Here is a 24529-nt window from a genome sequence, read left to right as displayed (position 1 = left end):
AGCGGCTGTGCGCACAGACCACTCACCACCACTGGACCGCAGCCCGTAGCCGTTAGCTATTGACCTACTCGATCAACCACTACCCGTTCCATCGCGACCAGTGCATCTCTCAAATTCTCGTACACCATGGGCGTCCCCTTCGAGGCCCTCCTGCCATATGGCATCATCGTCGGCGTACGTAGCCCGCCATTGGTCGCAGCGCCCAATGAAGCTCACTCCATTACAGATGTTCGGCATTACCAGCTTCGGCTTGAGCCAGGTGAGGAGGATCCAGAACGGCGGTAAGAACTGGAGATATGGCGTCGACAAATGGGACAAGGTCAGTTTCCGACGGAAGCTAGCAGCAATTGAGGATGCAAGCTAATTCCATCCAGCAAAGTACGTTGTCCCTACGAACCCCCTCGGCGATTGTCGGCGTACTAAGTGACGACAGTGATGCGCCGCGACAAGCGTTTGACCGGCTACCACAGAGGCCAGGCGGACAAGCCGCACGCTCCCAAGGGCTTCGAGCTCAACAACCCGTGGCATGTAGGTTTGCAGCTCGTCTGCTGGCAAGACACGCAGAGGTTAACCATCGGCACAGCTCGAGCCCGGCTACACTGGATGTTGAACAGTGCGGGGAACTCGACCAGCTCCACATCAGTCATGGCGTACGCCCTCCATAATGCTATCAGCGGCCGTTCATCTAGATACAATTCAAGACCGTCACTTGATTTCCGTCACCAAGCCTTTGATGCCGTCTTGCTCGCTCCTAGTCAACCCGATGCCAAATACATTATCCAGAGCTCTCAGCCTGTCTTCTTCGCACTTGAACGTCTGTTGCGACTCGACTCGGCCGTGAATGCACATTGTCAGGGAGTTTTGAAGGATCATGGAGCCAATGAGTTCGGGGTTCTCTGGGGAATCTATGACCATCTTGCTGCAAATTACCGTCTGCGTGAACCAGCTCTTTGGGTTCGTACTTGTGTAGTAGTTGACGAGCTGGAAGTCTTGCGGCAGCCACTCCATCTCGCTGAAGCAGTACAGATCTTGCCAAGCGCTGTCCTGATTCCTGCGATATTGGTAAACCCAAAGACGCTGGTTTGGATCCGTGTTTCCTTCGATATTTTTCCACACCAGCCGCATGTGAGCTGGCGCGATTTGGGCACACGTGGTTTCGCTCGTATTCTTGTCAACACGCAGCGGACGTGTTGGGCCATTGGGACCGAATCCAACGTCGACAATGTGGTCGTACGGACCAATTGTGACGATGCAAATGGCGTGACTCCTGCACCAGCATCAGACGAGTCCGCAGGGTTGAGAAAAGCCAATACAAACCATGCGCTGAAGGGCCTGTCTTCAGCCTCCTTGACTCGCGCTCCGCTGAGATAGACGTTGTAGCCAAGCGATCTCAGCACGATGCTCAGGACGAGATTATTTTCGAGTCCATAACCTCCGCGACCGGGACTGAGAACCTGTTTGATGAAGAGGTCTTCAGGATCCAACGATATATGCCGGTTGGCATAGTGGAGGCTGAGATTTTCAAAGGGAATGGTTGACAGGCTGTGCCTTTGCAAAACGCCCAGGAACTCGAGCTTATCTGCCGTGCTCAGGTCGCGAATGTCATACAGCCTGAGATTTTCATTGAGGCAAATGCGGTCGTAATACTGGCGGATCTGGTGGTACGAGTATCGCGGAGCTTCCATGGCGGCGACAAAGGCGGATTCGCGGTGCCAGATATTTTGGTTGGCGGAGTCATGGCGTTTAAGAGCAGACTTTCTCATCGTGAAGGTAGACACGGGTACTTGTCAAATGATAGGTCCCCTCTGGCTGGGACGAGATCTCTCAAGTAGTGGACGAGTCATGGGGAGTGGAGAAGGAAAATGGACGACAAAGTGCGGAGAAACGCGCAGCAGAAGGAAAAGGCCATGAAGAAGAGTTCCCGTGCGGATGACGTGGGGGAATGCACATTGGTTGCATCATTACACTTGAACAAACTGCGGTGAGGGCCGTCAATTGACCGTGACGGCTGATGGCTGAGAGCATGTGCGGAAGAGAGGAAGGGGATCCTGGACGGAGAGGGTGATGACGGCGAGGGCCGACGACTGGGCGCAGGTGAGATGCATGGGCGACGGCTGGAGGAAAAGCAAAAGAAACGACGATGTTTCTGCTGGCAATTATTAGCGGGCGAGTAGTTTGGTGTTGAGGGGCAGACCAAGAAAAGGAGCTGGGGATGACGAGTTGAGCCAAGCCGTAACAGGACGAGATCGACCCTGTCAGGGCAATCTGGCTCTGGCTGCCCGTCAACCCCAAGCCCCTATGAACCCAAATGCTAACAACGCCTTCCGTTATACGCTTTTCGCTTCTTCCCCCCGCCATGTGCTGAGCCCTGCCGCCGCCCAACTGATGCCTTTCGTTTGCTTCACCCTTTGACATCTCCCTTTCCTTCCCGTCGCTCTCTAATATCGCTTGCTCTTGCTCTACGCGCTTCGCAATGCAGCGCATGTCGGAATCCCAGGAATTCGCCCTCAGTCCGCCTCCTCCTTTGAGTTATGGCTTCCCCCTCCCCGGTTCACATACGGCAGCTTCGCTGGACTCGCCCACTCTCGGAGGAGGCTCTTCGGTTTACAGCAACGGACGCAGTCTACCACCTCCCCCCATCGACGTCCTCAACCAGAACTACAGGAGCGCTGTCGCCGATGCCCAACCGCATAATATGACCCCTCAATCAACGAAACCGCGCACCTCACCTGCACTCAATCTCAACGATGTTGTTCACGTTCACCTCTTGGTCGAGACCGCCGTGGGCGATAGTATGGCATACGACGTCTTGTCCTTTGACGAATTGGAAGCTTTGAAAAGGGAGCGCGCGTCCCTGGCCTCGCGCATGGAAGCTGTTGGGCAAAAGTTGGCATTGGAATCAAAGGTCCGCGAAGCCGCGCAGTCTCTCAATCGATTATACTCGTCCAAGAGGCGTCGCGGGTCTAGCGGAAGCTTTGAAAAACTCCATTCGCGGAGCATGAGCAAGGCGAGCCAGACAAGCAACGGCCAAGTCAATCCGGACTCCTTGACGAAAAGCGAGTCGGAGCTCGCTGCAAGCGCAAAGAAATGCGAAGACTTCACGCGCGACCTCTGGACTATGGAGAGACGCGCAAGGGAGATTGACACGCAGCTGCTTAGGCACACTGCGGGAATCCTACAATTGACTTACAAAGGACCAACGAAAATGGGAAACAATCGCCAGTCGCTGCTTCAAAATATTTCGCAGGCCGCTCGTCCGGATAGTCCGGCTAGCTCGTATACCTATGAGAATGCTAGCGCAAGAAGCCCGGCAAGGATTGAAGACAAGAATGGCTTTGACGAGCGAAGCCTCTATCGATCGCCAGAGAACCTGGACCGGTTGGTCGACGCCCTAAAGCATGGCAAAGCTCTGACGAAGAACGATGCGTTTGGAGGAGGATCCTCGGAGGTTGACAACGAGACTCTTCAATCCGTGGAAAACCGGCTAGAGGACCTCAGCGACCGCCTTCGGCAGCTGATTATTCGGGCGAATCCTGAATCAAACAATTCGTACGATGCTGCTCCCAAGCATTCTTCGGACGCGACTCCCGCAGAACGCGCAGCCAATATCGCGGAAAAGCTCGATTATCTTGACCAAGGGCTGCGCGACGTCGAGGCGGAGCAGAGCAACATGCGACAAAACCTTGTGGAGAACAAGACCGTCGAAGCGCCCCCGGAGCAGCTTGAGCTCATTAACAAACTTTTGTATCAAATTGTATGCGCCTCGCGGCAAGAGTACGACGAGGAATACCCCGCCCCTCCGATTGGCGATGGCGTACAACACCAATTTTCCTACATGGAAGGAGTAATATCGGCCATCGACCAAGGGCAAAAGGCGCTTCGGGCCGAATTGTCTTTGGCATCAAGAGGTGGTGGCGGTGACATGGACGATGTCGCGCGGTATGAGAATATTTTGCAAGAGTGTTGGACTACGATCGTGAATGGAGAGGAAGACTACCGGCAGCGCAAGGCTCAACGACGCCGGATGCTCGAAGCAGAGCCGGAGCACAATGCTGCGGAGCTTGATGAGCTTTCGCCTGACGAAGACGCTCTTCCCGAAAAGTTCTCTATTCATATGTTCACATCTGAAGTTTCGCACATCTACCGCAGGTCTCAGAGCCTCAAGGAAAAGAACTCGATTCTACGCCGCCAAATCAGACAACAGCGCGAACTCAACGAAAAGTCGGACGCAGAAAAGGAAGAAGAGTTTATGCGTTTGCGCGGCGAAATCGAGCGCCTCCGCGATGCACTGCACAACAGTACCACGGACAAAGACGCCATGCTGGAGCAGGAAGAGGCGCAGCGTGCGTCCCAGGAGCAAATTGCGGAGTTGGAAGTGCGCCTCGAACAGGCGCTCGAGCAGGCACGCGCTTCTGTCACCGAGGCCCAAGCGCAAGTCGCAGAAGCCGAAGCACATGTCGCCGAGCTCTCCGCCTCCCTCGAAGAGTCTCAAGCCGCGCGCGAGCAAGCGGAGCGGACGGCCAAGGAGAAGAGTGACGAGCTCCAGCAGAGGGAGAGGGAGCTGAGAGAGCTGGAAGGCGACGTCGTGCGGCTTCAAACCGAGGTCACTGTCGCGCGCGCTGAGCTGGACGAGGCCTACGGCACTCGATCCCAGCGCGCCGCCAACAACCCTGAAGTCGAAGCGCAGCTGGAAGCTCTGAGCGTTAAGAACGTCGAAATGGCCGAGGAGGTCGCCCGCTTGCAGCAAGAGGCGGCCGCCGCCCAACTGCAGGTACGCGATGTGTCCGAGCGCGAAAAGAGACTCCGCGAAGAACTGCGCGACACCATTACCGAATTCGAAGAGCTCACCAGGGCCAATGTGGAGACGGAGAAGGAGCGCGAGGGCCTGGAAGGCGTGATTGACGGGCTCAGAGAAAAGGCGGAGCAGCTCGAGTCGCAGTTGAACGAGGAGAAGATGCGGTGGATGGGCATGAGGAGTCCAGCTTCTGGTCCTGGCGGGCCGGTGCAAGACACAACGAGCACCCGCGTCATGAGGGACGAGTTCAAGAGGATGATGAGAGAGGAGAGAGCCGAGGCGTTCAAGGCTCTCAGGGTATGTTTCCTTTTCCCTATGCCTTTCGGCTTTAGCTAACTGGTATCTACAGGGCGAGCAGGAAGAACGCAAGCGCTTGGAGCAGATTATCCGCGTTTTGAAAAAGGAACAGATTCCTGTAGCCACCCGCAAGCCGAGCCTCCAGACACAAAACCTGAGTGTCGCCTAATCGCCTTGTTCCAACACCAACCAAGCATTGCAACGAGGAAAGAAAAAGTCTCTCTTAACTGCACAAAAGTGCTTCCCGCATCCTTCCAAACACGCGCCATTTGATCCTTCTTATATCTACTTTAACTCTTGGGTTTGGATACTTGGGGTTTCGGGCGTTTCAGCGTTGCTCATGTGTATACCTTTTGCTTTGTCTCGCCTCTCCTACAATGCGTAATACCACGAAGCGCTCTGCTTTGGGATCAACTTACGGAAAAATCGTTCAATACCTCTTGTCTTCGGTCCCTTCCGTCTTCGTATCCTCTCTGGATTTCTTCGTGGCGTTACGATGGCTTGATGTTTGGGAGCACAAGGAGTCTTTATTTACATCCACCTGATTTGACCTGCTCCTGGCCGGTTGGCTGGTGGTATCAAGATTTTGTACTGTTACTGTACTTTTACCAGTGCCTTTGCTCGCGCCAGGGTCTGGGTCAATGCTCATTCAATTGTTTTGCACATGCATTCCTTTCTCATTTTTGTGTTTCTACTTTGGTATCGGATCTCCCCTCTTCGCCCATTCCTTTTCCACCCTACTTCGTACTGGCCTTTTGCTCCGCTGCACCAATGGCCTTCATGATGGCCAAAAGCGCTGCGGACATGTCTGCTCCTATCACTGGGGAAGTGCTCAGCGTGCTGCTGGGGACTGCGGTGATTGTCGGGGACATTGTTGTGGGTGCAAACGTAAACATGGGTCGGCTTGAAGTGGTTGTCAATCGTGGACTGCTCAAGCTCGTGGTGGACGAGGATGAGGAGGACGTTGACGAACTAGAGGAGGAAGAGGAGGTCGATGACGAGGACGAAGAGGGAATCGATAAAAAAGACGATGATGACGTCGACGTGCTCCGCGATGAGCTGGATGACGTGCTGGAGGACGACGTCGTCGAGCTGGTGCTGGAGGTTGAGGTCGATGTGGTTGGCCGCGACGGCGGAGCCACTCCACCCGCTATGGTCAACGCCTGCCGGTTCACCAAAAGCAGCGCGTCAAACACCTCCAAAGCTGCTAGCTGCTGTCCCAGCCCCGCCATGCCGTCAAATCCTCCCGTGTTCCAGCGGAACCCGCAGTTTAGCGCATCAGGACCCGTGCATGCGTCCGCCGCACCTTTGGCGGACGCCACAATCAACGGCTTGATAGTGTCCAATGTTTCCGGCACAAGGACTGTCGTCTTGGCCAGCCAGCGCGAGAGGTATGCCTTGAACGACAGCTGGTCGGTGTTGCACATGCCATTGGGCTCGCATGCCGGCTCATACATGGCATCTCCATGCTGCGCGAGGGGGATTCCAGGACGATTGAAAAATGATCGAGCAGCAAGCGACACCAGCGCGTCGACGCGGGCCTTCCACATTGGCGCAGACGCGGGGTCGACAGTGGCCGTCAAGTTGTACATTGCCGCCGCTCCGTACAGGTATAGCGCATTGTTGTACGTCCACTGGATCAGGCTGATGTCGGTGCAGTTGGTGGCGATGTTAGCGCCGTCGTACACCGCGTACCCGTTGCTCTGATCCACGAACCCCACACCCACGCTCCAATCCCAAATCTTGCCCGCCCACGTCGCGTACTGGCCGGTGGCGTCGTTGTTGAACAGCGCCAGGCGCGCAGCGACTTGGAACAGCCCTCCATTCGACACGCTGTTTTTATAGGTGTACCCCTTGTTTTCGGGATAGACCTGCCAGCGCAGCCCACCGCCGCAGGACGTCGTGTCCCAGCGCGCAAGCTGGGCCGTGAAGACGTTGGCGGCGAGGGTCGCGTAGCCTTGAGCGGGCGAGGAGAGCGCGGGGAAGGACTGCTCCGCAGCCGACATGGCGGAGAGTGCCCAGAATGCTTGGTCGTCATTACCCTAGAACCGCGGCGGCGGGATGTCGTTAGTCAAGGTCTTGTCTCTCGAGAGCGGGACGGGAAGGCGGAAGGCGGAAGTTTGCAGACGCCTAAATGAAGGAATTCCCGAATGCTTCGAGCACAAACGCCGAAAGTGTCAAAACACTCGAGGATTGTCGACCAGTCAAACCATCCAAACAACGCACGCAAAAACGGAAACAAGAAAAGGAAATAGGTCAAAAAACTTACAAACTCCTTCCTCCATTCGTCCCTGGTAAAGCTGTTCGTCGGGCCCGCCTGCGCCTCAAGTGCCTTCTTGATGGCATCGTTGTATTGCGCGTCGCCGGTATAGGCCCAGTAGTCGACCATGCCGCCCCACACAGCACCGGCTTCCCACCAGTAAATGGGTTTGGGCCATGTGCCTATGAGGTAGTCGGGCGTGCCTGGCGCTCCGAACGTGTAGCTGGAGATGATGCCTTTTGCGGCCGTCAGGGCGGCGGCTTTAATTGAAGAGACAGAGGTGACGTCGAGAGATATGGCGCTGGTGAGAGGGACGAGGAGGAAGAGCAGGAGTGTGGCCATGCTGTGGCGTCGTGGTGGTGATGGCGGTGCCATGGTGGCGGGTGAGAGTGGCGCGGTTGGATGTTTTGTTTCGAATTGTTTTGTTTGGTGGTTGGATGTGTTGTGTGTGTAGGTGGTCGTCGTTGATGTTTACGAAAAGGAAAGGCACAATGAAAACGTAGGAGTAGTCGCTTTTCCTACGCTCTCAAAACCGCTGCCAGGTCGTCGAGTTGTGTGGACGGCCAAAAAGAGAATGATGTAAAGGAAAAAGAAGAAGTCCAGGGACGCATGAATGGCATAATGAAAGGAAGCAGCCAGCAGCGACGTCAACAGCGGGGGTCTGCCCAGAGCGCAAGGCCAAAAAGCAGCAAAAAACAGTAATTCTTCCGGCAGCGCCAACCCGTCCGTCCCTTATAGCCAAGGAGTCGAGATGCTAATCAAAGAAGAATCCAACCGGGCGCGTGGGACTGTTACCAGGTGATGTCAGGGGAATGGGGATTTTGCGATTCATGGTGGTGGCACAAGAAGCCTAGCATACGTGTGCATTCTTGCTAGCTACACATGTAACCAGCCCTAAACGACATGATAATCACTGGGAGGGCAGGTCGCCGTCCAACAACAGTCTACTAGTAGCACGGCACGTATTCGGGAACTAGAGAGAATCAAACAGCTGGCCAGTCAGAAGCCTTGTCACAAGTCTCAAACATTGGATTTAACCGCCCGCCTTCTACCAAGAACCAAGCACCTGGAGGGTGTGTGTGCGCTGGTGGCGCTGCGCTTCCCTTGTCCTCTCGCAACATCGTCCTTCCCCACGGGGTATAGCTGCTTTTTGCTCTGTCGCTCGGCCCGCGCGCTTGACGCGAACCTTATCTCAAAAACTTCCAACACCTGACGGCCGCGCCATCCAATCACGCCCGACATTCCCACTCCATCCATCAGCTCATCCGCTCTTTTCACTTGTGGTTTGGATGTGCTCCGTCGCGCGCGCCGCACCCTTCTCCCCGGCAACGCCTTCTGCCGACGCAGACGACGACGCTCCCGCCTCGAGCGTCCGCAGTCCCATGGCCTTTTCCCGTCGGATCCGCTTGCTGATTTTGATGGGGCTCTCGCCCCGCGTTGTGTAGAGCAGGTCCATCTCTTCGAGAGTGAGGTTGGCCGTCTCGGGGTAGCAAAAGTAGACGAGCGGTACGAAGGCGAGGTTGGTGCACATGAAAATCAAGTAAGCCTTCCACTGCAGTCGGTTGATGATGACCTGTCGTCCGTAAGCCAAGGTCCATTGTCATTGGGAAGAGGAGGGACTTACTGGAGTGATCATCACAATGACAAAGTTCCACAGCCAGTTGGACGAAATGCCAATGGCCGTTCCACGCGCGCGTGCTCTGAGCGGCAAAATCTCCGGCACATACACCCACGGGATGCAGTTCACAGAGGCTCCAAAAATGAACATGTACAGGAAGAAGAACGCGACGCTGGCCGACGACGTCGGCTGCCCAATGCTGCTCTCCCTGAAGCTCAGCAGCACCGCCACAAGCATCATGCAAATGCCGAGTCCAAAGCTGCCAATCATCATGGGCCGGCGTCGACCGAGCTTGTCTGCTCCAAGCGCCGGGACGATGGAACCAAGCGGAAACATGATTTGCGTGACGCCCGCAATGAGGAGTGACATGTTGCGGGTCATGCCGACGTTGGACTCCAACACGGTGGGGAGGTAGTATCTGGAATAAAACGTCAGCGGTGATATTTCCAAACAAGGTTAGCGCGTTGTGGTGAGCGGGCGAGGTAATGTTCACTGCACGCTGCACTTAAACAACACCATTTCCAGCACTTACACAACGAGGTTGATTCCTCCAACTTGGTTCATGAACTGCATGCCATAGGCCAGCAGCACACGCTTCCCGGTCTGGACCTCATCTTGCTGGAAGATGTGCAACCAGCTCTTCTGGCCCTCTCCCTCGAGGGCAATGGCCTGCAGGATTTCTCCCTTCTCGCGCTCAATCGACTCGTCGCCGGGCTGCTTGTCGAACACATCGCAAAGGACCTTGGTGGCCTCCTCATTCCTGCCCTTGTTGAACAAGTCACGCGGTGAGTCGGGCAATCCAAAGACCAGGACGATGACGACAATGGCAAAGATGACTTGACAGGCGATTGGCAGTCTCCAAGCAATGGGACCGCCGACAAAGTTCATGCCGTAGTCGAACCAGTACGCTGGAGAATGTCAGCTTCAATATCGCGACTCTAAGACATCACCTACCAGTCACAATTCCGATTCCGACGAAAAGGGGCTCGCTGCAGACCAGACGGCCTCTGTTGTGGGCGTGCGAAAGCTCGGCTTGGTACATGGGCACAGTCGATGTCTCGATTCCAGTGCCGATTCCCGTGACGAAACGGGCAACAATCATTTGCGCCTGGCTGTAAGCACTAGCCTGGAGGGCAGCGCCGATCTGTGGACATCATGAGCTACAAAGGCGGATGCATGAAGCGAGGAAGCTCCTTACAATGACCCATGCCATGGCAAACCACATGGCCCTGCGCCGTCCCATCATTTCGCCAAAAGCAAAGGCAACGAGACATCCTGAGAAGCAGCCCAAGTTGTATACTGCGACGACGATGCCGAGAATCGTGTCGTCGGGGTGTCCAACAATGTCGAGAAAGTCTTCGTTGCCGACAATTCCACTGAAGACTCCTTGGTCGTAACCTGCACCAGATTAGCCAGCGCCAAACCACCAGGACGACAATCCCTTACCAAAAAGGATAAAGGCCATCGAGCATGCAGCGGTAATGGCCAGCTGCAGCGAGAAGCCGCGCCCAAACATGTCAATATGCATCGTGGAAGCTGGTAGGTCCTACCAAAACACAAGATCTACGAAAAACTGTAGAAGGAAGAGACCCGAGATGGCGCATCAAACAACATCAACAACGGCCCGGGGGACACGACCATATATCACAAAAGAAGAGCAACCAGCTCCGCGCGGTCCAATGCCGCCCGGACGCAGGAGCAGCCATTCGTCCCAACGTCATCGGGTCCGCTCCGCTCGCTGCTCAATGATCCGATCCCACCACCATTACCAGGCATGCTATCCACTGGACCGTTGCGGGGACGGCTGTAAGGACGCCAGCAGCTTGCCGCCGTCCGTGATTTCCCCGGCTCGTGTGCGACCTACGGTGCGCTCGACCGGAGCTTTCGTCCCCAGAACAGACGCGCCGTTCGCAGTCGCGATGGCGCGCCGGCCAATCAGCGCGCGAATCCCGCATTTTGCCTGAATTGCGGCAAGGTCGTCGTCGTGTGTCTTGCCTTGGCGGCTCACTGGCTGCTTTTGCCCAGCTGCCCCCACCGGCGTACAGAAAATACGCGTGATGAAGGTGACATCCGACAAAGACCCGCGAGCGGACGATGCCCGATCCTGCGTGCTTGCCATGACCGGCTCGGCCAAGATGACATGGTGTTGAGACGGTGAACGGACGAGGTTTGGGGGTTGTGTGGAGTCTGTGGGGTAAGGGCCGAAGAGGTGGACCCTGGCCGCTCTTCCCTGTTTCTGGGGTAGAGCAATATGTCTGGGGATCCGCGACGGGGAACCACAAGCGCGCCGCGTCGCTTCTGGCAAGCCCGCGCGCCGGCTACTCTCCGCGGCAGTCTGGTGTTTTCTTTGTGTCGCACGTTTCTCTTTTCTCTTTTCTTCATCCTTTACTCCCCTTTCACCAGGAGAGTGCTAATTCGTTTTGCAGAGTTGACTGTTCAGGACTCGGATTGCGCATGCATTTCATCGTCTTGCCTCTCTGTCTTTGAGGTGGTGAATCCATCCTTGGAACAATCCCAAAATCTTTCTACTTCTCCGATCCAAAAAGAAACTGATCTTCACAGCATGTCAGTCGTGGACTTGACCTACCACCGCCAAACCACCAAAGCTGCAAATTGCAATACCCCGGGCCCCGGGCCTCACTGACAGGTTGGAAAAGACTGCCGCTATGAAGTCGACTGTCCTCGAAAGGAAGATTGACTGCATTCATTGCGACAAAGCCTTTTTGGACAGCACGCTGGACAACTGCGTCAACTCAAAGACTGCCATTTCCACAACCAGAAGTCTTACTCGCAGAATATTATCTGTTGCCATGCAAGACACTGCTGACATCTCAGAAAACGACTATGGAGAGATGGAGAGTTTCATTTTCAAAAGAGCGCGGGTCAGGAGCATCCAAGCTCCTCGGGCTGAATGCTGATCGAGCAAGAATTCACTCAGATTCTCCACATCTCAGCCGGTTTGGGCATACAGGTTCCATAAACAACGAAAATGGGATCAGTCAAAGTTGAGCATACCGCGACTTTTGCTAGTAGGACTTGTACCTGGAGACCCTCGAGTGCCGTGATTGGTAGATGACCGGCCCGACCAACGACACACGGCTGCTCCGAAAGAGAATCGGAATCGTAAGGCAAAAGCCGGATTTTACCAATGCCGTCGCCAAGGGGACAGCTGCCAGACTAGACTTGCCGTCAGTTGGGCTGAAAAAGCCGTCGGTAGCTTCGCGCTAACCCCTCCTGCCGAGTGACCTCACAGGAGGATTTTTTACTGCTTTATAACCACCGTCTCACGTTACCCCTTCCTCAGACATGATCCAGAATTGCTTTTTCTCTCCTCAAACTCACCGCCTATATGGTCATGTTTCTCACAACCTGTTTGACCTCTTTCTAAACGCTTCCAGTGTTTTCTATTGATTCTGCACGCCTGCCCATCTCTTCGGCCGTGAACATGAGGTTGAAGCTAATCGACACATCCACTGCTGCCTCCATGCCGAGCGTGGCTCCGACTTCTTGATTTGTCTTGGGGAGTGGGTTTGCCGTCTCCCACATGCAAACAAGCATAAGGCGGAGAAAGATTCGCACGCAATCTCAACATTGATCAGGCAGACTTGAACAGCAGAGCCGCACGCCACCATTCACGACTAAAGAAAATCGACTGCCTGGCCTCCGACACTGTTGCCTGGAAAGAGAAAGAAGTTCTACGGCCGTACTTCGACGCTCACTGGTGGCGGTGCGGGTGGCTGATACCGACCGAGGTTTGGAGCAACAAGCTTCGCCTGCCGCGCCATCCCCGCGCCAGACCCTGGACTCTGACATCAAAGTCCCCTAATAAGTCTTTGTACGGCCGTAGGGCTCATCTGTCTGCCTATTTGGGCTCATTTGGTCCCCTTGCTGTCAAGTCTGGGGATGCCTCGCCATGAGCCGCCAACTCTTCACCTGAGTGCTGTTCGAAGTTGCTGATCCATGACGACCGAGGCAGCCCAAGGACGGCCTGCGTCACATGTGCCGCAACACAAAAGATACTTCATGTCGACAATTCGCAAACAGCCGTTGATGTGCCAGCGCGAACGCCGAACACCTCGTCCAAGCCGCTGAACACCATGGCTCTCGACTTACCGCTCCCCATCCTGCTCATCTTGCTCTCCGCGCCCCAAGCGCTGCTTTTGAAAGCTCTCATCCCAGAGCAGAATTTACGGATTCCAATTACACCAATTGTGTTAGGTCTGATAGCTATCAACTTTGGAGTATGGGCGTTTTATAGGGTCGCCATATATCCCTTCTTCTTCAGCCCTCTCCGCCATTTGCCCCAGCCCAAAGAGGTACGTTTGGATCTGTCGTCGCATATCTTTTCATGCTGATTTTGAAAGGGTGCATATCCCATTGTAAATCATGGCCTGGTGGTGATGAAGAAGCCTCCAGGGGCCGAGTTTCTCAAATGGATGAAGAAGATACCCAACGATGGCCTCATCATGTTCCGTGGACTCGCGAATATTGAAAGACTGCTGCCCACGGATCCAAAATACCTCTCAGAGATTCTGGTGCACAAGTCGTACGACTTTGAGAAGCCAGGACGGGCGCGCCGCTTCCTGCGCATCATTCTCGGCGACGGGCTCATCATCGTCGAGGGCGACGAACATCGCTTTCAGCGCAAGAGCTTGATGCCCTTCTTCAGCTACCGCAACATCAAGGACCTCTACGGGCTGTACTGGTCCAAGTCGAGCCACTTTTTGGACTGTCTGTCCAAGGAGATTGATGAAAACAAGAAGGGTGACAGTACAGTTGTCGAAATCAACCACTGGTCCACCAAAGTGACGCTCGACATCATCGGCGTGGCAGCGCTGGGCCGCGACTTCAACTCGCTAGAGAACACAGACGACCCCGTGGTGCCGCTGTATGAGGAGATTCTCGAGCCTACGGCTGAGAAGGCCCTGTTCTTCACGCTCCACCTTATCGGCTTTGAGAAGATTGTGAGGCTGCTGCCCTGGAAGATCAATGAGCGTTTGGATTACACGACCAGCAGCTTGCGCAAGCTGTACAGGAAGTTCCTCGCGGACAAGAAGGAAAAGGTCAAATTGGATACGGAGAACACTCAGAAGGATATCCTGTCCATCATGATGCGGAGTAATCAGTTTGGAGATGACTTGCTCATCGATGAGCTCTTGACATTCCTTGCTGCCGGGTACGTCAATTTCTCGGTCATCAACCTACGCTTGTATGCTAACACTCTACAGTCACGAAACCACATCCTCGGCCTTCACCTGGGCATGCTACCTGCTGGCAACCAACCCCTCGATGCAAACCAAGCTCCGCCAAGAAGTGCAAACGCACCTCGCCGACGAGCTCGCGAACCCCAGTGACCAAGAATCCATGGCGCTGGCCGACAAGCTCGAGTCGCTCCCCTACCTCAACGCCGTCTGCAACGAAGTGCTCCGCATGTACCCCACGGTGCCGGTGACGATCCGCGACGCCGTGCGCAACACGACCATCGCCGACCAATACATCCCGAAAGGCACGCAACTCATCCTGTCCCCGTGGGCCATCAACCGCTCGCCGCGGCTCTGGGGCCCCGACAGCGAAGTCTTCAAGCCCGAGCGCTGGATCGACGCCAACGGCAAGGCAAACAACCACGGCGGCGCCGGCTCCAACTACTGCCAGCTCACCTTCCTCCACGGCCCCCGCTCGTGCATCGGCCAGCGCTTTGCCCAGAGCGAGTTGCGCGCGCTGTTGGCCAGCTTTGTTGCCCGCTTTGAGTGGGACATGGCCATGCCAGATAGCGAGGTCATTCCGGCGGGCGTCATCACGACGAAGCCGAAGAACGGTATGAAGTTGAACATCAAGAAGGTTGTCCCGGTGGTTTGAGCGGTTGGCTATTTGGATGGTGGATAACTCACTTTCGCTATTTCTCATGGGACGGATGGAAGGGCTAGATTACCCCCACGGTGCTGTTCAGTTCTTTTCGTGTGTTTAAAGATTGTGTAAAACTTTCGTGTCAATGTCAAGAGATCTTCGTTGTAGTGGCTGACTTATGGATTGATGATGTGAGTTTCGTTGACCACCTAAGGAAGAGGAAGAGCGCGTTGCTCGACGGACGCTCATGTCTGCCTGGCACCAGTAGCTGCCTAAAGTGACAGGTCCTGATTCCTTGGTGGTTGGTCGTACGGCATACAAAGGCGAAGGGAAGGAGCGCCAGAATCCATGTATACTGTTTGTTCTACGACCAATTATGGTCCCCGACTCTGTGCCGTGTTCTGGATCTTTGAAAGTGACGCGGGATGCCCTCAGGAGAAGTAACCGACGGGTCTCTGGCGATTCAAGACCTTGTTGTATCGCACAAAGAAGGCGTCGAATGGAAAAGGTGACATTTTAGCAGCAAGGCAAGGCGAACGTGGTTGACTTTGAACAATTGAGTCTGCCTACCTCCTTCCCAAAGCTTCTTCCCATATGCTATTTGAGCCCTACCTCCGCCTCACCAACCAACAAGGCAGCATCCTCAAACCAAATCCAAAGCAAAGAAAGACTCGCCAACCGGCAACCATGCATGCACGCATCAACACCCCTTGTTCTCTCTCAGATCATTCAAGGGCGGTACTCCGTAGGAATAAATTGTGAAATTGCATCTAGAAATATCCACCCAGAGAAGATGTGACTCGGCGTCTTTATGCCCGCGCATCCTTCTCACGTCCCTCCACTGTTGGGTAGCCAATGCCTTGTTCTTCAACCGCTTTTCGCCAATATTCGTACAAGAGGAAGGCCCCACCATTTCAACTGCCTCTCGGCCGCTCTGGATTGGAGGCATCCCAAAGCCCTGGCGTGCGCCTGAACGCTCCACATGCTGCGCACGGAAAGAGGCTCAATCAATGTGGACGAAAAGTCGTTCTCATCAGAAGCCAAAATTACAATCCCGCGGCCTCTTCAATCATATCTATCGTCATCGCCACCTGCCGCGGGCGTCTCAGGGTAGCCGGCAGCCGGAGTCTCTGGAAACTGCGCGGGTGTCGGCGCCGCTGCGGGCGTGGGACCGCCGTAACCATAACTGCCGTAGTTGTTGTAACCACCGGGGGTAGGCTGGTCAGCTGCAGGGGTTGGGGCGCTGAATCCAGGCGTTGGAGCGTCGAAAGCGCCAGGTGTGGGATGTTGCCAAGAGCCCGGAGTAGCTTGTGCGTTGCTGGTAGAGCCAGAGCCAGCGTTGGCATTCCAGGCAGGCGTCCTGGAGCCAGAGTCAAACGCCGTCGATCCGGCTCCAGCGTATGGAGTTCGTGACGAGGCGTCCCAGGCAGAGGTGCGCTAGATCATGGTTAGAGCGATCCCGAGGGTGGTACGTGGTAAACTCACATTTTCACTGCCCCACGTCGAACCACCGTAAGCAGTCGCACCTCCATATGCTGTGCGGCCTCCGTCGCCGTAGGCGGTGCGGCTACCATCCCCATACGCGGTTCTGTTTCCATCATTACGGCTACCAGCCCAGGCAGGAGTGCGTGAGCTGTTCCAAGAAGCTCCTGGAGTCCGACCGCCGGCTCCGCCATAGGAGGTCCCAGAGCCATTTGACTGAGACCAAGCAGGCGTGCGGCCCCACGCAGGTGTCCTGCCACCAGAAGAAGCGCCCATAGGAGTACGACTGCCTTGCCAGCCGCCTGGGACACGGGATCCAGGGGTAGCACCGCCGTAGCCACCTGGTGCCGGCGCACCTCGCCCACGTCCACCTCCAATGGGGATTGAAGCGCCAGTGATTGGGTCTTTGACTGACAGAGTGTCCTTCCCGACAGTAATCGTCTTGTTTTTGGTGTGAAGTTCAACGCGGGCCTCGGCGTCCGTGGTATCCTTGACAATGCCGAGCAAGCCCTTGTATGGACCTTTGCGGACGATGACAGTCTTACCGATCAATCTGTCACGGCCAATGGTCTTGGGTGGGGGCATGGCCTGGGCTGGGCCATTCTGTCCCATCTGTCTTTGAAGAGCAGGGTTCATCTTCATCAGGTCAGGAGCCGCGTTGTTGACTCTGCCACCCTTGGCAGCAACTGTGGTCACATTGCTGGCTCTCACAACAAAGACACCGCCGTTTTCTGCCCGAGAGTTGTTCAGGATGAAGAGGAAGTTGCGGTGAATGTGCAAGACGCGGCCTTGTCGGTTTTCGCCAGAATACTCCTTGACCGTATCGTCAACACGAATCTCGGAGCCATCCCGATCAGTACCGACTGCATTCTTGCGCCGGTCGATCTTGTTGGAGATGTTTGACGGCAGGATCGTGCGGATCTGGCCATTTTGGTCCAAAACGCGCAAGGACTCTCGGTCGACCTTGATGACGCACCCGACTGTTGCAACGTCGAGCTGCACGAGGTCGAAAAGGTCGTACTTTGTGATACCCGAAATGCCGCTGGTGTCGCTGGCGACTCGAAGGTCTTTACTAAAGACCGTAATCTCTTTGTTGTTGGAGTCTGTCACAAGCGAGACGCGGTCGTCCTTGACCTTGATGACCATGCCGACTTCGTCATGGTATTTACTGGCGCCGATGACCTTGACGTGGTCGCCTTCCTTGAATCTCTTCCTAAGAGTTTTCACAGGAGCTTCCACAGTCTGGCCTCGAAGATCTCCTTCCGTCACCTTAATAGTGACAATGTCGTTGTGGACAGTGATGGCTTTGCCGACCACACCCTTTTGCTCGCCTTGATAAATCTCGACCATATCACCAGGCATGTAACTGGATTTGCCCGTCGACTGCTTGATCGTAGCGGCGAGAGCGTTGAGGTCAAGATTCTCGGCGCCGTCTTCGACCACAGCAAACTTGGTCACTTCGTCAAGCCGAGGGTGGACATTGTCCGTTTGGAGTTGGGAAAGCTTGACGGTCTTTTCCAAGAAACCATCCACGTACCGATCCTTCTTGTAGATCCAGATGCGATGCCCGTGCAAAGAAGTTTCTTGCGCAAGGAACTTCATGTGCTTCTTGCGGGCCTCAACTTCGCTGAAAAGCCTTTGAGCGGGCCGTGGTAGGAAACCAGGACGCTTGCGCTTAGCATCTAGGGGTGCGTTGGGATCGTCGTGAAGTCCGTAGTCCAGGCGGGGAACAACACGGACAGTGACGTCGTTGCCATTCGGTTCCTGCTCAATGATTTGGGCCAAGTCGCCTGCATATAACTGTGGACCCTTCATGCGGACGTACATGCCTTCCGTAAGTTCCTCGCTCTTTTTCACGCGGAGCAGGTCTGGCATTTCCTTGAGGGGGACCAAAATCATTCCCTTGTCCTTGCGAGGGTAGCAGAATGAGACGTTGTCGCATGCCATCATGACGGCAGCCTGTTTACGCGCTTCCACGTAAATGTAACCAGACATGATGGCGCCGCGCTCAAAGACAGAGGTAACCTCAATTGGCTCGCGAGTGCGCTGCCGGTCCTCAATCTTTTTGCAAATGGAAAACACAATCTCCTTCTCTTTGCCTGGCTTGCACTTAACTCCCCAGATAGAGGGGTCCTCAACGCTGGGCAGAAGCAGTCTTTGAGGCAGGACGGCCGAGTTGACGGCGGAGTTGCGGTTGCGACCGTAGCGTTCCTTGAGAGCAGCGGCTTGCTTTTCAGCATCCATGCTCGCTTCCAGCTCACGTTGTCTGTCAAGCTCCCTGTGTCGACGGTCATCATTCTCCGCGCCGGCCGGCATGTCCAGGAGATCGTCGGGGTGGGTCTCGTCGGGCAACTCGTCTTCTTCGTCAAGCTCCTCCTCGTCTTCCTCGTCGACTTCGGCTTCGACATCAATGAACTGAAGACGAGCATCGCGCTTGCGACGTTTGCGCTGGTGACCCTGGAATATGGTTAGAAAAGGTCTTCATGGGCAAAAACGCTTCGTTTTGCGAATTTGCTTGGGGCATTACTCACAACAACCTCTTCCTCCTCCTCGTCTTCCTCCTCCTCCTCATCCTCTTCATCATCTTCGCCGCCGTCCTCGTTGTGCTCTTCACCCTCTCCGTCTTCATCCTCCGCAGCCTCCTCGTTGTCCTCGTCGTCGCTCTGGTGTCGGCTCCGCTTCGCTGATCTGCCGGTCTTTACGTCGTCATCGTCTTCATCATGCTTGGTATCGTCTTCATTGTCAGAAGCAACAGCTGGCTCGAAGTTGAAAGGCTCGTCATCCGACTCGGAGCCGGCGAGGTCGTCCCGGTTGTCTGCCATGTTGACGGAGCGTCTCAGCTCAAACGAGGAGAAAGGGTCGACGAGACGCGCGCTGGCCCGATGGTGAAGCTGCTGTGAGGTGAGATGAGAGCCAACGTGGTGTCGGAGGCGTAAGGATTGAGCGGTTCTTTGTAAAGTCGCGAGGTGAAGTTGTAGGAAGTTGAGCGAGGTTGGCCGCGGAGCAGCGCGAGGCGGCGCCCGGGGGCACCGTGCACGGACTTTTGGAACTCCTCACCGCCTAAAATACCTCACCGCCTAGAATACCTCACCGCCAAAGTACTGCCGGTCCTATTTTTCCGTGGCTTAGTCATTGCTCTTGACTCCGAATCCTCAACACCGTGACTACTCTACAAATCAACCTGGGCCTCATGTCCCGCTTTCTGCAAGTGAGCGCTCCACTCAGACCAAAAATGATACGTTAAGCTCATGCTTCTTCCAGCATGGCTGCGCCCGTGTGCCGGTGACAGCGCTTGCCTTCTGCGACAAACACGTCCTGTCCGCGGAAGGTCCCTTCTTACATGTTTTCCAGCGGGATGAACCGAGCCCGGTCCTTTCTGACAAAATCTTCAAGAGCCAGGCGGTCCATGGTATTCTGAAAGTGCATTCGTCTGAAAATGATCAATCTACAACCATCCTGGCGTACGGAGGTCTCTACGTGCGTTTGATCAAGATTCTCTTGGACCGATCAAATGGATATTCATTGTTCAAAGGACCTATCGCCAAGGCCTCGGACTGGATCCTAGACATTGCATCTTGTCAATCCGCTCCCGAAACTCTGGATGCTCTGGCAGACTTCAGTACTGTGGCGGTGACTGCCCACAATGCGCTTGTGCGCTTGTCTTGGTCGATGAACGACCCAAGTCTCTCACTTTCATTACATTCCCTGACGACGGAATCTCGCTGCATGCTATATTCTGCGCACTGCCTGTGGCTCTCGCGCGACAAGATTTTGGTTGCGTCCGGGACAGCGTTTGGAGAAATTCTCATCTGGTCGTTCGACTTTTCCGATATCCAGAACGCGAAGTCTTCTATACACCATTTCTTCACTGGTCACGAGGGTTCCATTTTCGGCGTCCGAATCTCGTCCTCATTCACGACTGGAGATGAGAGCGGCTCACCCTGCCGCTTGCTCGCGAGCTGTAGCGACGACCGCACAATCCGGCTCTGGGATGTATCGACATTGCCCAACAAAGCAGTAATGTCATCCTCCAAGGACGTGCTTGGATTGGTTCAAGATCGCGAAACCGGCTTTGGCGCGAACATTTCCCCAGACAACAGCGAGAGCCTGGCAATCGCCTGGGGACATACGTCGAGGGTCTGGGCTGTCCGTTTCGTCGAAAAGCCATCGTCGTCCCAGATCAATCAGCTGGTTTCTTTCGGTGAAGATGCCACAAGTCGACTCTGGGGCCTCAACTTTAAAGCCACTGACGCGGAGCCTTTGGCCGTTGACGTCAAACTAATGGACACATCTTCCTTTCATGCGGGCAAAAACATCTGGTCGATGGCCATGGACCCAAATGATGAGAACGGAAAGATCGGAATCGTCACTGGAGCTGCCGATAGTGCGATTGTCAGCCACGTTTGGCCTTTCGAGAAGCTAGAATCTGCAGCAGAGCAATCCAAAGCAGACGTCCAGCGATCTTTTACATTTCTTTCTCCCCGATCAGTCATTACCACAGCAAACAGTGGGCAGGTCTGGAGAGCTGACGTGGGAAAAGGTGGTGTTGCATGGCGTCGTCTGAAACATGTCGACGAGCTGCAGGGCTATTCCATTTCCGCAGGTCTACCTGAACTCGGCCTCGCATTCATTGCCAGCAAGAATGGACACGTTTACTGTGTGAGCGAGCGCGACGATCAGCTCCATACTATTGCCAAAGTCAAGAGAAAGATTGCAGGAATCTACGCCTCGTCTATCAGCGGACCAGATGAGAGGACTCTTGTGAGCTTATTCGTCACCCAAGTCGGAGAAAGTCTCGCCTCACACTTTCTCATCTCCAATGACACGCAAGAAACGGTGAGAAGAGTCACCTTTATACTTCCTTCTCCCTTCATCCCCACCTCCGCGACCTACGTCATTTCAGAGGACAGCGGCATAGCATTTATTGGCTCTCGGAGTGGAGGCCTCGCGATCTACACCAAAGTTCCATTTGTGGCTTCAGGCGAGATTGAAGAGTTTCAATACGTTGCTCGGCACAAGTTACACACTCCTGAAGCTACCACCTGTCTCCTATGGGCACCGTCGGCGGGCGCCGACTCTTCCACCTCTCTTGGTCATCTCGTGTCAGTTGGCCGCGACGGACGCTGTGCTGCAATCAACATTTCGCCAAATTTAACCACGACGCTCGTTCACCAATCCTCGCTGCCATTTGGGCCAAATGCCGAAGGCTGCTACATCGACCCGCAGAACAATCACCTGATGGTGTATGGCTTCCGAAGCAAGCACTTTGTTCTTTTCAACACTGCGATTGAACAGGAGGTGCTCTCAGTCGAGTGCGGCGGCGCCCACCGTATTTGGAGCTTTTGTCCCATGCCATCCGGCGAGGGTACCGGCGGCACATTCATCTGGAATCACGCAAATACGTTCAAGCTTTATCACATGGCCCAGGCATCGCACCGAGCGTTGAGGGCCGGCGGCCATGGCCGCGAGATCAAAGCCATGGCAGCTTGCCCGACGCGGCCCGGGCTGCTCGCTACTGGAGCAGAAGACACCACGATTCGCCTGTTCCAGTACGGAGAGGTTGGATTGGAGTGTAGACGTCCAGACTTCACCTCTGTCAAGACTATTCGCAAACATGTCACCGGAATACAGCACCTTGCCTGGTCAGACGATGGACGGTTCCTATTCAGTAGTGGTGGAGGCGAAGAGTTCTTCGTGTGGCGAATCCGCAACGTGCCTGTGATAGGCCTCGGCGTTGTTTGCGAGGCAGTCTGTCCGACAGAGAGTGAAGACTTTGACCTCCGAATCATGAGTTTTGAAGTCGAACAAAGACGGTCAGGGCAGGTTCAACGCCAAGGCTTGGATGAGGATGAGAACGGCGAGTTTATCATTACTCTCGTTTTCTCGGACTCGACATTGAGGGTAAGACCTGCCTCTCATGTAAGTCACCGAGCAGAGAGATCATGCTAACTTGGATCGAAACAGAGGTACACATACACTTCCACCTCTTCTTCAAAATCTTTCCACCTCTTACAGGTCGGCACGTATGCTACGTCCTGTCTCACACAAGTTATCCACCTTAGCCATCGACAACTACTCACTGCAGGAACCGATGGGCACGTCGCATTTTGGCATACCCCTCAGCCTCCCTCCGTATCTGATGGAGGAGCCTTCGCCGAGCGCATCGAAGTCTCCTTTGCTATGCGCAAGGCGATCCACCAGAGCACCGTCAAGGCGCTTAGTTACCAACGCGTCACGAAAGACGCAACACTGCTTCTGACCGGCGGCGACGACAACGCCCTCGCGATCCATCTCATCAAGACCAAAGACAACGCCGAGCCAGAGCTGCCACAAGTCAGCATGGGCACACTGCTGATGCCAGACGCGCACGCCGCGACAGTGACGGCCAGCGTGCTGCTCCGCTACGGCGAGAACGCAAACAAATTCCTCGCGGTGACGAGCGGCAACGACCAGCGCGTCAAGGTGTGGGAGATCACTGTCGATTTGGCCAGAGAGGGCGTCGAGGGTGTGGACGTGAGGTGCGTTGCTAACGAGCCCACCGCTGTTGCAGACGTATCGGACATGGATGTCCTCGGGCATGAGGAAGGAGAGGGGATGCGGACGGTAGTGTTGGTTGGTGTGGGTATGGACGCATGGACGCTGAACTTGGGCGGGAAGTAGACAGTAGGTAGGCTGCGCTGAGGGACGGGAGGTTGAGCGCAGGCGAGAGGGCGGCGGCAGCAGTGGTGTTGGTGATTGGTGGGTGAAGGCGACGACGACGGCGACGACATCAACATCAACACCACGCCGGCATCACCACCATCACCAGCACCTCATTTGCCGCCCTCTCCAGCACCAAAATGAAAATACCACGCACATGCCGCATATAATTCGCAAACGCTCGTTCCCTTTCACCGGCCCAGCCCCGCAAAATCCGGGTTGGCAGAGTTGGAACTGATCACTCCAGCAGCTTCTGGCCAAAAACGATCAAAAGGGCTGGGCACGGTCACGAGTTCGAGCCTGGTCAGCGTCGAACAGAGCGTAGACCAAGTGGGATCTGGGGACCGCCTCCACGCTCTGGGCGGGCAGACGTAGGTCACGGGACGCCGTTGTCCGAACTGTTTTGTAGTTTCTGGCCCTTCTCTTTTCCCTCCATCTTCTTTTTTGCTGCGCAGTCAACCAGCTGCTCGTCATTTCTTTCGCCGGCGAGCTTCGTGGTGTTGATGTTGATGTGCGGGCAAGGCGCGCCCTGTCCTTGGGCGACCATCTACTTTACCCACGCATCCATCTACCGAGTAGTGGATGGAGGTGACTGGCCAGCAGCCCTCAAGCTAGGTGTCAAAACCTTTGCTGCCAGTCTTCCCTCTTTTGCTCTGCCCTGGACCATCAAATTGCGTCCTGTGTGGGTTTTGGCATTGACATCAGACACGCCAACCTTGGCCCTCCGTTAACCAATCCATCCAACAGCAGAGGTGACTGCGCCCAGCTACACTGAGGCTACCTTCTTCCCTTTGCCGGCACAACAGGCGACGAAAAAAAAAATTCAACCTACTCAGGGTCCTAAGTCTTCGCACACTGTGCGCAAGCGCTTGAATGCTGCTTTCTATCATCCTCCAAAAGAGAAAACACTCTGTCTTCAAGATATCAGCTCCCCGTCTCTGAGCATTCCGACTTGGCACCAGAGCTTCCAAGATGGCAATTTCTGTCTTCACTCACTGTGCCGATACAATCAGCCAGTCACCTTTTCTTTGGCTCCCAAAACTCTTTTGCAACTCACAAATGGTATCAGGGATGTTGTGCTTTCAAGGTACGCATCAACCTGGAATGTCATTCACTATTGCCAGCGGCACTCATTCTCCGTCTACTTGCCATTTTGCCACTACAGTCACGCATCCACTTTTACGTTTTTCTCTACGGTGTGATCTGCAAGCCATGTGCCGTTGATGCTGCATTGCTTGGTCGACACGCCCTAGCCTTGGACGAGCATCCTTCCCCATCTTTTCACCTACCATACCAGAGACCACGACCATCGTCGGTCAGTGCACACTTTGACATAGTATCACATTCGCTGATATCTCGTCTTTTCTGTCCCATGCCAATGAAGTCCAGAAGACAATCTGCCTTGCCCTAGAGTCTACATTTCTGTGACGGTGTACTGGGCCACCGATCTTGTGAGCCCTCAAAGCGCCCCATATCTGCCCCTTTGCGGACTATGTGCTTCGAATTGCAATGTTTCGGTTCTCCTTGCTTCCTT

General features: G+C 55.0%; 8 protein-coding genes across 8 annotated transcripts; 4 read left to right on the top strand and 4 right to left on the bottom strand.

Annotated features, from left to right (window-relative positions):
• Positions 1–126: 126 nt before the first annotated feature.
• Positions 127–610, top strand: BKA78DRAFT_351194 (uncharacterized protein; the record flags this gene model as incomplete). Its single annotated transcript, XM_066891122.1, has 4 exons — positions 127–174; positions 227–281; positions 434–528; positions 584–610. 4 exons carry the CDS (start codon positions 127–129, stop codon positions 608–610), a joined length of 225 nt encoding a protein of 74 aa, XP_066746786.1.
• Positions 611–705: 95 nt separating this feature from the next.
• BKA78DRAFT_330587 (uncharacterized protein) lies at positions 706–1685 on the bottom strand (the record flags this gene model as incomplete). The annotated part of the gene is made up of 2 exons (XM_066889789.1): positions 706–1267; positions 1318–1685. 2 exons carry the CDS (start codon positions 1683–1685, stop codon positions 706–708), a joined length of 930 nt encoding a protein of 309 aa, XP_066746785.1.
• Positions 1686–2195: 510 nt separating this feature from the next.
• On the top strand, positions 2196–5755 carry BKA78DRAFT_309563 (Up-regulated during septation-domain-containing protein). Its single transcript, XM_066888037.1, has 2 exons — positions 2196–5092; positions 5145–5755. The coding sequence occupies exons 1-2, from the start codon at positions 2474–2476 to the stop codon at positions 5259–5261; spliced, it is 2736 nt and encodes a 911-aa protein (XP_066746784.1). The 5' UTR covers positions 2196–2473; the 3' UTR covers positions 5262–5755.
• Positions 5756–6264: 509 nt separating this feature from the next.
• Positions 6265–7682, bottom strand: BKA78DRAFT_231670 (glycoside hydrolase; the record flags this gene model as incomplete). The annotated part of the gene is made up of 2 exons (XM_066883780.1): positions 6265–7134; positions 7362–7682. Coding segments are annotated over 2 exons (1191 nt in total), but the record flags the coding sequence as incomplete, so codon positions are not given.
• Positions 7683–8362: 680 nt separating this feature from the next.
• Positions 8363–10811, bottom strand: BKA78DRAFT_342158 (sugar transporter). Its single transcript, XM_066890372.1, has 6 exons — positions 10417–10811; positions 10169–10368; positions 9925–10114; positions 9503–9878; positions 8977–9388; positions 8363–8925 (listed from the first exon to the last, which is right to left on the bottom strand). The coding sequence occupies exons 1-6, from the start codon at positions 10496–10498 to the stop codon at positions 8614–8616; spliced, it is 1572 nt and encodes a 523-aa protein (XP_066746782.1). The 5' UTR covers positions 10499–10811; the 3' UTR covers positions 8363–8613.
• Positions 10812–13067: 2256 nt separating this feature from the next.
• BKA78DRAFT_293871 (cytochrome P450 monooxygenase) lies at positions 13068–14826 on the top strand (the record flags this gene model as incomplete). The annotated part of the gene is made up of 3 exons (XM_066886265.1): positions 13068–13286; positions 13335–14146; positions 14199–14826. 3 exons carry the CDS (start codon positions 13068–13070, stop codon positions 14824–14826), a joined length of 1659 nt encoding a protein of 552 aa, XP_066746781.1.
• A 1053-nt stretch (positions 14827–15879) lies between these two features.
• BKA78DRAFT_248865 (uncharacterized protein) lies at positions 15880–19118 on the bottom strand (the record flags this gene model as incomplete). Its single annotated transcript, XM_066884431.1, has 3 exons — positions 15880–16251; positions 16300–18753; positions 18828–19118. The coding sequence occupies 3 exons, from the start codon at positions 19116–19118 to the stop codon at positions 15880–15882; spliced, it is 3117 nt and encodes a 1038-aa protein (XP_066746780.1).
• A 353-nt stretch (positions 19119–19471) lies between these two features.
• On the top strand, positions 19472–23157 carry BKA78DRAFT_309549 (WD40-repeat-containing domain protein). The gene is made up of 3 exons (XM_066888036.1): positions 19472–19504; positions 19558–22197; positions 22261–23157. Exons 1-3 carry the CDS (start codon positions 19487–19489, stop codon positions 22954–22956), a joined length of 3354 nt encoding a protein of 1117 aa, XP_066746779.1. The 5' UTR covers positions 19472–19486; the 3' UTR covers positions 22957–23157.
• The last annotated feature ends 1372 nt before the right edge of the window (positions 23158–24529 follow it).

This window comes from Phyllosticta capitalensis (genome assembly GCF_038381095.1).
Source record: "Phyllosticta capitalensis strain CBS 128856 chromosome Unknown BKA78scaffold_3, whole genome shotgun sequence".
Lineage (NCBI taxonomy): Eukaryota > Fungi > Ascomycota > Dothideomycetes > Botryosphaeriales > Phyllostictaceae > Phyllosticta > Phyllosticta capitalensis.
The sequence above is the reverse complement of the archived record's forward strand: the minus strand, read 5'-3'. Positions and strand labels throughout refer to the sequence as shown.

What these genes read in the sequence shown, in the direction of transcription:
- BKA78DRAFT_309563 (XM_066888037.1), top strand. Translation starts at nt 2,474, where the DNA reads ATGCAGCGCATGTCGGAATCCCAGGAATTCGCCCTCAGTCCGCCTCCT. An exon ending in AGGCGTTCAAGGCTCTCAGG is followed by an intron (nt 5,093 to 5,144) that starts GTATGTTTCCTT and finishes TGGTATCTACAG; the next exon opens with GGCGAGCAGGAAGAACGCAA.
- BKA78DRAFT_342158 (XM_066890372.1), bottom strand. Translation starts at nt 10,498, where the DNA reads ATGCATATTGACATGTTTGGGCGCGGCTTCTCGCTGCAGCTGGCCATT. An exon ending in CGGAATCGGAATTGTGACTG is followed by an intron (nt 9,879 to 9,924) that starts GTAGGTGATGTC and finishes GACATTCTCCAG; the next exon opens with CGTACTGGTTCGACTACGGC. An exon ending in GGAGGAATCAACCTCGTTGT is followed by an intron (nt 9,389 to 9,502) that starts GTAAGTGCTGGA and finishes GTTTTATTCCAG; the next exon opens with ATACTACCTCCCCACCGTGT.
- BKA78DRAFT_309549 (XM_066888036.1), top strand. An exon ending in TCTCGGACTCGACATTGAGG is followed by an intron (nt 22,198 to 22,260) that starts GTAAGACCTGCC and finishes GGATCGAAACAG; the next exon opens with AGGTACACATACACTTCCAC.